The sequence below is a fragment of the Piliocolobus tephrosceles genome, chromosome 21 (genome assembly GCF_002776525.5).
Source record: "Piliocolobus tephrosceles isolate RC106 chromosome 21, ASM277652v3, whole genome shotgun sequence".
Lineage (NCBI taxonomy): Eukaryota > Metazoa > Chordata > Mammalia > Primates > Cercopithecidae > Piliocolobus > Piliocolobus tephrosceles.
The window spans coordinates 16,716,514-16,727,968 of record NC_045454.1 but is presented as its reverse complement, the minus strand read 5'-3'; the positions used below and the strand labels follow the sequence as shown (position 1 = coordinate 16,727,968).

The following is an 11,455-nucleotide window of genomic DNA, read 5'->3' as shown; positions in this document are numbered from 1 at the left end:
CTGGGCAACAAGAGCAAAACTCTGTCTCAAAAAAAAAAAAAAAGTTTTTGTAGAGATGAGGTCCCACTGTGTTGCCCAGGCTGGTCTTGAACTCCTGGCTTCATGTGATCCTCCTGCCTTGGCCTCCCAAAGTGCTGGGATTACAGGCATGAGTCACCATGCCTGGCCCACATTATTATTATTTTTTGCCCAAAGCCACCATGATTTGGAGATGAGCGAAGAGGCCGTTTAACATTCTTTGCCTCAATTTCATCTCCTGTAAAATGAGGCTGAAAATAGGACCTACTTCCTAGATTTGGGTGATATTTTTCAAGGAGGCAGTTTACACAAAGTGCTGAAACACTGTTGGCATATGTAGGCATCATGTCAATGCTGATTTTTTTTTTGGGGGGGGATGGAGTCTTGCTGTGTCACCCAGGCTGGAGTGCAGTGGCATGATCATAGCTCACTGCAGCCTTAACCTCCTGGGCTCAAGCAATCCTCCTGCCTCAGCCTCCCATGTTGCTGGGATAACAGGTGCATGCCACTGTGCCCAGGTAGTTTTTAAGTTTTATAGATACCAGGGTCTCACTTTGTTGCCCAGGCTGCTCTCAAACTCCTGGGCTCAAGCAATCCTCCTGCCTTGGCTTCCCAAAGTGTTGGGATTACAGGCGTGAGCTACCATACCTGGCCTCAATATTTTTATTAACTTTTTTTTAAAACTGCTTAAAAATGGGTAAGCAGTTTTAACCTGGATATAAATATCCCAGCTCTGCCATGTCTTGGGCATGTGATACAAACTTTCTGGGCCTCAGCTCCCTCCCCTGTAACAACACCCACTTCCTAGGATTACTGGACGGTAAAACAGATTCACGCATGTCAAGAGTTTAGCATAATGTCCAGTAATATCCAGTAAGTGCTCAATAAATGGGCATTCGGGTGTTGACTGGACTTTGGTGTTAGACATAAATTTAATCCTAGCCCTTCTACTTACTAGCTCTGTTGCTTCAAGGTACTTGCTTAATCTCTCTGTCTCCGTTTCCTCCTCTGCAAAATGGATTGTTCTGAGGCTTAGGGGCTTACATGTGAAAATGTGCTTAGCACAGATCCACACACAGGGTGTGTTCCCAAGAACATCATCATCATCATCCACCACAGTTACAACAGCTGGGCTCAGAATACCACAGAGAGGGCAGGGCACGGTGGCTCATGCCTGTAATCCCAACACTTTGGGAGGCCGAGGCAGGTGGATCACCTGAGGTCAGGAGTTCAAGATGAGGCTGGCCAACATGGCAAGACCCCCATCTCTACTAAAAAATACAAAAATTAGCCAGGTGTGGTGATGGGCGCCTGTAATCCCAGCTACTTGGGAGGCTGAGGCAAGAGAATCACTTGAACCCGGGAGGTGGAGGTTGCAATGAGCTGAGATTACACCACTGCACTCCAGCCTGGGCAACAGAGCGAGACTCTGTCTCAAAAAAAAAAAAAAAAAAAAAAAAATAGAATGGATGTGAATTATGAGGATGGACTGGATTCAAAGGCCTGGCCAGGCATGGTGGTGCACGCCTGTAGTTCCAGCACTTTGGGAGGCTGAGGCAAGAGGATCATTTGAGCACAGGAGTTTGAGATCGGCCCGGGCTCAATGAGACCAGTGAGATCCTGTCTCTACAAAAAATTTAAAAATAAGCTGGGTGTGGTGGAGCACCCCTGAAGTACCAGCTATTCAAGAGGTTGAGGTAGGAGGATGGTTTAAGCCCAGAAGGTCAAGGCTGCAGTGAGCCAAGACCGTGCCACTGCACTCCAGCCTGTTCAAAAAAAAAAAAAAAAATTCCCGACCTTCAGTTTTCCACAGCTCTGCCAGCCGGAAGCTGCCCTCCTCTAGGATCCGCTCCTCAATGCTTCTCTTCCCCATCCCGAAATTCCGTAGAATCTGGATAGAGAACCGTCTCAGGACCTTCCATCGATCCCCATTGGAGAAGGCGATGCCTGGGGAGAAGAGGAGGGGGCCAGCTTAACCGGGAACTCATCCTGAGGCCACTGCCATCCAGGTCCCCTTTTCTGGTGTTCGCTGGGAGAGGGACGGAGTTTGGAATCTCCCTGGCTCCTTCCAGTAAGCCCTCCTGGACCCTCCAAGTTAGGGGTCTCCTTCAAGCTTCCATAGGACCGTGGGCTTCCCTCACCACAGTCCTGTCACTCTGCCTCTGTTTCCCCATTAAGAACCTGATCACTCTGGGCTGTTGCTGTCTGGTGATGGGGCTGTCTCCTTCACAGAACTGTGAAGGCCGAGTGGGTGCCTGTCTTGGTCACCACTGTGTCCCTAGCATTGTCCAGTGCAGAGGGTGTCACACAGGAGGTGCTGGTGATTGCTTATTGATTATTATTATTATTTGCAACAGAGTCTTGCTCTGTCACCCAGGCTGGAGTGCAGGGGTACCATCTCGGCTCACTGCACCCTCCACCTCCTGGGTTCAAGTGATTCTCCTGCCTCAGTCTCCTGACTAGCTGGGATTACAGACGTGCACCACTATGCCCAGCTAAAAAAAAAAATATATATATATATATATAATATATATATATTTATTAATTATTTTATTTTTTGGAACGGAGTCTCACTCTGTCACCAGGTTGGAGTGCAGTGGTGTGATCTCAACTCACTGCAACCTCGGCCTCCTAGGTTCAAGCAATTCTCCTGCCTCAGCCTCCCAAGTAGCTGGGATTACAGGTGTACACCACTATGCCCAGCTAATTTTTGTATTTTTAGTAGAGATATGGTCTCACCATGTTGGCCAGGATGGTCTCGATCTTTTGACCTTGTGATCCACCTGCCTTGGTCTCCCAAAGTACTGGGATTACAGGCCTGAGCTGTCGTACCTGTTCTAATTTTTTTATTTTTAATAGAGACGAGGTTTCACCATGTTGTCCAGGCTGGTACTGAACTCCTGACCTCAGGTTATCCACTCGCCTCGGCCTCCCAAAGTGCTGGGATTACAGGTGTGAGCCACCGCGCCCGGCCTGCTTATTGATTATTAAATTCACGAATAAGAGAGATAGGCAAAAAAATAAGCACTAGGACACTGGGAATTCATCCAGGAACAAAACAGACCCTGTCTGTTCTCTCCCTGGACCCAGAATCTTTGCACAGGCTAGTCCTTCCCAGAGCACTTTCATGCCCTGCCTTCTCCTGAATACTCATCTTTATTCTTTAGGTTTCAGCTTAGAGGTCCCCTCTTCCAGGAAGCCTTCTCTGGCTCCTCCTCCCTTCTAGGCTGGGCCAAGTGCTTCCTTAGGGTTTCCATAGCTCCCCAGGCTTCCCCCATCCCAGCCTGGACGACTCTGGGCTGGACAATCTGGTTGGTGATGCCTGTGTCTTCCACTGGTCTGGGGCTTCTATGGGATAAAATCTCAGATGTGTTTATCTCTGGTTCCTCTGGACCTAGCAGAGAACTAGATACTAAAGAAGAAGAAGAAAAAAGACTATAGTGTATTGCTTGCGTTTTTATGCATTATCTCATTGACTCCTCATAACATGGAGTCAATGCTGTTATAATTTTCTCATGGTAGCCAACTGAGGGGCAGAGAAGGGAGGCCTCTGGCCCAAGGGTACACAGCCAGTGAGTGGCAGAACCCTGCTGTTACCCTCTGTGCAGTGTATGGAATAACTAGGTGGTGGCTATTTTTGGTAACAAACAATGTACCCTTCCAGATGTTTTCTGTGCAAAAGTAGCAAGGTGACTTTCTCAAGCGCCCTGTTGTCTCTACCTCCTTGCATCTGGTGTACCTGGACAGGTAGGGTCATCAGATGAAGCCAGGGAAGGGAGCATGAAGGATGGAACGTGTACGTAATACACAGTATTGTAATATTGTGCCAGAGCTCTCTGATTTCAAATCCTGGGACCCATCTAATGTAGGAGCCAGGGAGAGCCCTAGGCATTCTTTGGAGGTGAGGAGAGAATAGTCCAGGATGCAGGTCTCCAGAATCCCCTTTCCAATCATGATGGCTTCCTTCCCTCCCCCTCCCTCCTTCCGTCCCTCCCTCCCTCCCTCTCTCTCTCCCCTCCCTCCTTCCTTCTTTCCTTTTTTCCTTTCTTCCTCCTTCCTTCTGTTGGTCCCTCCTTCCTTCCACCATTTATTGGGTCTTGTCACATAGCTTCCTTTGAACAGAGATTTGTGTTTAAAATAAAGTTTGGGGCTGGGCGCAGTGGCTCACACCTGTAATCCCAGCACTTTGGGAGGCTAAGGAGGGCAGATCACAAGGTCAGGAGTTCAAGACCAGCCTGGCCAGCATGATGAAACCCAGTCTCTACTAAAAATACAAAAATCAGCTGGGTGTGGTGATTGATGCATGCCTGTAATTCCAGCTACTCAAGAGGCAGGAGAATCGCTTGAACCTGGGAGGCGGAGGTTGCAGTGAGCCGAGGTCGTGCCACTGCACTGCAGCCTGGGCGACAGAATGAGACTCTGTCTGAAAAATAAATAGATAATAAATAAATAAATAGATAAAGAGGGGAATTCCGGACAGTGGTGGGATCTGGAGCGAGGAAGGTGGGGCAGACTTCACTGTACACCAACACTACCTCGCTGCATTGCATTTGGTGTCATCAGTTATCTCAGCAGCCCTGAGTGTCAACAAGATTGAGATGACAGTCTCCACCCTCACCCCCTCCCTCCATATGGAAAAGGCCCAGAGTACAGGAGACAAGGACGAGGCTTACCATTGCCCTTGGTAAAGTTGAAAGACAGGGTAGTCACCGTGGCCACTAAACTCCTCTCCCTGGTCCACCAGGACCTCCTTCACGGCTTGGTACCCACTGAGGACCACTACCCGCCTGGATCCCAGGTGCACTGTGTACACAGAGCCATACTCCTTGCTCAGCTAGGGGTAGGAAGACAGAAGTTACAGGGGTTCCTGTGGCCATGGGACCCCCTCCTCCTGATCCTTCCACCATCACCCAAGCTAAGGGCCTTGCACCTTAGTGAGAGAAGTCAGCATGTTTTGGGAACAAAGCAGCAGCAGGTTTCCCAGGAGTGGGAGGGGTCTGGGTCCTGGAGGCAGCTTTCCCTTATCTCTTGAGCTTAGGGTCGGGAGCAGACAGATGAGAGCCAGGAGCAGGAGTAAGATGTCTGTGTTTATGCTGTCCATGGTGCAGGCAGCTGCTGGCATCTGGAGGGCAAAGTGGGAGAGGACATTGCTGAGGAGAGGGTGGGATCCCCCTTTCCTGATCTCCACTGGGGCTTGCCTTCCCTAGGCCCTGGAAATGAAGGCAGATGGAGAGAAGGAGACAGGGAGAGGCCAGGGGTTGGGGAAGGGAGGGAAAAAGGAGGAAAGAGGCAGAGATAGTCAACATACAGACAGATAATGAGACAGAAACACAGAGACAGAAATGGAGAGAGACAAGGGATAGAGGAACAGAGACTAAGAGAGGTCGAGAGATATGCATAAAGATAATGAGAGAGACAAAATATCAGTGAGCGATCTTCATACGTACAGATGTCTGTCTACCTATCGGCCATCTATCTATCACCCATCTCGATCTGTCTGTCTATCTATCTATCTATCTATCTATCTATCTATCTATCTATCTATCTACACCTATTATCTATCATCTATCCATCCATCATCTATCTATCCATCTACCTATCTATCATCTATTATCTATCTATCATCATCTGTCCATCATCTACCTATTCTTCTATCATCTATCATCGATCTATTATCTATCATCCATCTATCATCTACTATCTATCATCTATCTTCTATGTATCATCTATCTATGTATCATGTACGTATCTATGATCTATCTATTATCTATTGTCTGTCTATCTATCTATCTACCTACCTACCTACCTACCTACCTATCATTCCCTGTCTGTCAAGAGACTGATTCTCATACAGAGACAGTGATAAAGAGTGATAAAGACACACAGGGACAGAGACAGACAAACATAGAGATAGGGAGAGCCAGACAGAGAGCACATCACAGAAAGAGAGAGGCTGACATAGACCAGAGGAAGAAGGAGACAGAACTAGACAGACACAGAGCTAGAGAAAGACAAGAGAGATTGAGTGGAGAGACAGCGAGATGGACACTGACTGAGAGACAGAGATGGACATGGAAGGATAGAGAGAAAAAGGGTGAGAGAGCCAGAGAGAAGAGACAGAGACTGAGGGAGAAGAGAATGACAGAGACAGAGATACACAAAGACAGAGCCACAGGGAGATGGAGAGAGAGAGAGAGAGAGAGAGAGAGAGAGAGAGAATAAGAGAGGCAGGGAATGTTAGAGCCACACAAAGACATGGGTAGACTGCAAAGGGCAGATCAAGAGAGATTGAGGCCGGGGGCGGTGGCTCACACCTGTAATCCCCACACTTTGGGACGCCGAGGTAGGTGGATTGCCTGAGGTCAGGAGTTCAAGACCAGCCTGGCCAACATGGTAAAACTCTGTCTCTACTAACAACACAAAAATTAGTCAGGTGTGGTGGCAGGCGCCTGTAATCCCAGCGACTCCGGAGGCTGAGGCAGGAGAATCGCTTAAACCCACGAGGTGGAGGTTGCAGTGAGCCAAGATTGAGCCACTGTACTCCCGCCTCAAAAAAAAAAAAAAAAAAAAAAAAACAGAGAGAGAGACTGAGACAGAGAGGAAGGGCACAGGCAGAAACAGTGACAGGAAAGAATCAAGTGTTGCCAGCCACAGAGTCGCATTGCAGAGAAAGATGCCACCCACTGGGTGAAGCGCCAGTACAGAAATCCCGGTGCTCAGAACAGGGATGTGAGAGCTCTCTGAGGAGACAGCAAAAGAGATTCCTGGCCAGTCTCAGAGACAGAGATTGGAGCTGGCGACCCAGCCTCTCTTGGCAGCCACCCTCTCCTCCTCTGCGTCTGTCACCTTACCTGCTGAGCTGCAGGAGACACTGGTTGGGCTGCGCTAGACTCTGCAGCTCTGGGTGTGCTTGGGGGGTGGTGGGCAGAGGTTGTTCTTGTTTCTTCCCACACCCTCCTCTTTAACCCCCCTTTTCTTGTTCTCGCTGTGAACTTTAAATCCCTCCCATCATCCTGCCATACCTTTCCTGCGGTCCTAGGGCTCACAGCCAGCTGGAAAGGTGCCTGGGAGGGGGCCATGCCTGGGGGCCCTCCTGGGATGGGGCAAAGCTTTCTCCTTTTTTTTTTTTTTTTTTTTTGCCATTCGGGCCCTGGGCCTGGTTTTGGGGTAGGGAGAATGGGGTAGTAGTGGGGCTATGGCAAAGAAATGGGCCAGGGGTAGGGGCTGGGTCCCTTTGGTGTTTGGGGCTTGGATCTCTTTCTCTGGGTTCAAGTCCAGTTCTGCCACTGATGGGCTGAGTGGCCCTGGCCAAGTCCCTTTCCCTCCGGACCTGGAGTTATCTCTTTCTCTGGAAGCCTATTTTTTCATAGCTCTTGCGGTTCCCTGTCTCTTGCCATGGGTCTCTGAAATGCTCTGTGTCTTATGTCTTGCTTCGCTTCTGCTTCTACAGTCTCTGCCTCTGAATCTTTCTGTGTCTCTGTGTCTCTGTATCTCTGTCTCTCTCTCCCTCAGTGTCTCTGGGTCTTTATTTATCATGCTCTCTGGGCTTTCTCCTTCTCTCTGCATATCTCCCTGATCTCCCTGTAAGTCCTTCTCAGTCACTCTCTCCTGATCTCTCCAGTCTCTCACTCTCTCTGTCTCTCATGTCTCCACGAGTCAGACTGTACTTGGTGGGACTGAAGCCAGGCTGAGGTTGAAGGAATGTTTAGGAGAAGGACAGAGCTGGAAGCCACAGGGAAAAAGTTTCTCAGACTAGAATGACAGTCTTTCCCACCACCGGCTCATAAACAGCCCTCTTGCTGCCCTCCTGAGCACCCCACCAGCCATGTCTACTCTTGGCTCCTGCCTTAGAAATGGACCCGGTAGGCTGGGCAGGGTGACTCATGCCTGTAATCCCAGTACTTTGAGAGGCCGAGGTGGGTGGATCACCTGAGGTCAGGAGTTTGAGAACAGCCTGGCCAACATGGTGAAACCCTGTCTCTACTAATAATACAAAAGTAGCCGGGCATGGTAGAGGTTGTAGTGAGCCAAGATTGTGCCACTGCACTCTAGGCGACAGAGTGAGACTCCATCTCAAAAAAAAAAAAAAAAAAAAGAAAAAAGAAAATACACATCATTTCTTCTGTATGCTAAGGCTGCTTCGGGGAAGCATATGTAATGCTTTTGAGAGTCAACCATGTGTTACATACATCAGAAGCTCATTCCTATTCATTATGGAGTAGCATGTCACTGCATATGGATGTGACACAATTTGCTTTTCACCAGTTGATGGAAATATGGATTGTTTCCAAGGTCTGGCTATTATAAATAATAATATGTATTATTCTTGGTGTATATGCATATGTCTTTATGGGGATCTATGTTTCATGTACCTGGATATATCTGTGAGTGTGACTGCTGGGTCCTATGATAAGTGTATATTTATAAGAAACTTCCAAACTCGCTTCCAAAGTGGTTGGGTCATGTTTTCACTCCCTGTAGTCCCAGCTACTCAGGAGGCTAAGGCACTGGAGTCGCTTGAACCCAGGAGGCGGAGGTTATAGTGAGCTGAGATCATGCCACTGCACTCCAGCCTGGGCAACAGAGTGAGACTCCGTCTCAAAAAGAAAAAAAAAGAAACTGGCCCTAGGTACCCACCTCCTGGCCAGGTCACAAGGGCATATTGAGCTGGGCCAGGGCTCTGGTGCCAGGGGCTAGGCTGGGTGGAGAGCCCCTGAGGTCAAGGGTCTGGGAGGCCAGGTGGAGGTGTGGGTACCCACACAGGTTCGTGGGTGTGCACCAGGATTGCTGTTCCCAGAGGGGCAGAGGAGGAAGTGTTTGGAGGTCCTGGGGAATTTGACACCCTAGGTCCCAGGCATATGGCGGGATGGAGGTGGCGCCCATGCTGTTGTTTCAGTTCTGGAAAGGCCGGTTGGGGCAGGTCCTGGAAGAGGGCTGAAGGCTTGCTTGATAATGGGATTATACAGCTCCAATTTCCCTTGGCATCTACCCTCTACTTCTAAAGGGAGGGTGCAGTGTTGGATCCACACCAACTCTGTAAGCAACTTTTCCCTTACCCTAGAACTTGGTTAAGAGGGGCATAATGAGGCCGGGCGCAGTGGCTCATGCTTGTAATCCCAGCACTTTGGGAGGCCGAGGTGGGTGGGTATTCTATTTGCCCTACCATCTCCACTCTCCACCATGGCCTGTCTTTTTTTTTTTGAGATGGAGTCTCGCTCTGTTGCCCAGGCTGGAGTGCAGTGGCCGGATCTCAGCTCACTGCAAGCTCCGCCTCCCGGGTTCACGCCATTCTCTTGCCTCAGTCTCCCCAGTAGCTGGGACTACAGGCTCCTGCCACCTCGCCCGGCTAGTTTTTTTGTATTTTTTAGTAGAGACGGGGTTTTACTGTGTTAGCCAGGATGGTCTCGATCTCCTGACCTTGTGATCCGCCCGTCTTGGCCTCCCAAAGTGCTGGGATTACAGGCTTGAGCCACTGCACCCGGCTGACCTGTCTTTTAGAAGGGTGGCCTCTATAAACTGTACCACCCATGCTCCCTTCACCTCTACATTAAAAAAAATTTTGGGTTTGGCCAATGGAAGGTTGAGAGAAGAGCAATGTCAGATTGTTTTGCTTGGCCGTGGGAGAGCAGTGGTGTATTCCTCTGCCAGAACCATGCCCTCCTGCTGGGGGTTCTCTGTTACCCCTATACAATCAGTCTCGGTTTCAGATTCTGCTCCCTCTCGCTGCACTTTTCAACCTAGGGATGATGATGGCTTCTCCTTATTGTAAGCCATAAAGTGCTTCAACATCTTATAGGTTTCCTTCACACTGCCCTCCACTTTGTAAAAAGTCCCTCCATTGGCCAGGCGCGGTGGCTTACACCTGTAATCCCAGCACTTTGGGAGGCCGAGGCGAGCAGATCACGAGGTCAGGAGATCGAGACCATCCTGGCTAACACGGTGAGACCCTGTCTCTACTAAAAATACAAAAAATTAGCCAGGTGTGGTGGCGAGTGCCTGTAGTTCCAGCTACTGGGGAGGCTGAGGCAAGAGAATGGCGTGAACCCAGGAGGTGGAGCTTGCAGTGAGCTGAGATGGTGCCATTGCACTACAGCCTGGGTGACAGAGCCAGACTCTGTCTCAAAAAAAAAAAGTCCCTCCATTAAGCGCTCATATTTTTCTGCTGGGATTCTGATGGACAAAGTCTATCAAATGAATGCATCATAATTTGTTTAACCAATATCTTGGTGCACATTTTGATTTCCCATTTTTCATTACATAAACAGTTCTTTGATGAATCTAGATGATTTTGCACACTTTCATGTACATCGTAGGAGACGTTACTACAAGTGGAGTTAACTGAATCCAAGAGTATGCTCTTTTGTAATTTAGACAAAAGCGTTCACATTACTCTCCTCTGAAGCTGTACCAATTTACTGTTCCAGGAACCGTCACTGAGAGTAAGAATTGCTCTGGGAGGCTGAGGCGGGAGTGGATACCAGCCTGGGCCATATAGTGAGACATCATCTCTACAAAAAAAATTAAAAAATTTTTCTACTACTAGGGTGTGGCAGAACACACTTGTGGTCCCAGCTGCTTGGGAGGCTGAGGTGGGAGGATTGCCTGAGCCAGGGGGTCAAGGCTACAGTGAATTTTGATTGCGCCACTGCATTCCAGCCTGGGTGACAGAGGAAGACACTGTCTCAAAAAGACCAAAAAACCCACCCCAAACAGCCAACAAAACAAGAGGCCATGATTTCACACCCAGTCATCTTAATAGCTCCAGTTTTGATTTAGAGACTGTGGTTTGAACATCTGCTAAATTCCTGATGTTGAAGAATCGCTGAGTCAAAGGTTTCAGCCTCTTTCCAAGGGAGAGAGCACGTGGACGGTTACCATCTCATGCAGGCATTTGGTTTTATGGTTTTATGGACTCACGTGCTTGTTACAAAACCAGACACAGCTTTAGGGCTTCTTATTACCTTCCCCCAACCCGTCCTTGGTAGAAGAGTCAACAAATGACATCTAAGCTGCCAACACATATTGGAAAATGTTTGAAACTTGAGCTCTGTGGTTTATTATGAAACATAAAGTGCCCTGGAGTTTGAATTTCTTCCCAGTTGGTCTTAGTACCCTGTCTGCAGATTGAGGGGAAAGGGCAGGAAGCAGAGTAAGTGTAGTTAAGACCATAGCCTCGGCCGGGTGCGGTGGCTCACGCCTGTAATCCCAGCACATTGGGAGGCCGAGGTGGGTGGATTGCTTGAGGTCACAAGTTCAAGACCAGCCCGGTCAACATGGTGAAACCCCCATTTCTACTAAAAATACAAAAGTTAGCCAGGTGTGGTGGTAGGTGCCTATAATCCTAGCTACTCGGGAGGCTGAGGCAGGAGAGTCACTTGAACCCGGGAGGCAGAGGTTGCAGTGAGCCGAGATTGTGCCACTGCACTCTCAGCCTGGG

General features: G+C 49.0%; 1 protein-coding gene across 1 annotated transcript in view; it reads right to left on the bottom strand.

Moving 5' to 3' along the window:
- Positions 1-5,119, bottom strand: part of LOC111553996 (cytochrome P450 2F5-like) — a 22,306-nt gene extending 17,187 nt beyond the window's left edge. Inside the window, 4 exon segments of the mRNA XM_026447692.2 lie at positions 1,816-1,965; positions 4,692-4,714; positions 4,716-4,852; positions 4,949-5,119. Of these exon segments, the coding sequence (XP_026303477.2) occupies positions 1,816-1,965; positions 4,692-4,714; positions 4,716-4,852; positions 4,949-5,119 (481 nt within the window).
- Between the last annotated feature and the right edge of the window lie 6,336 nt (positions 5,120-11,455).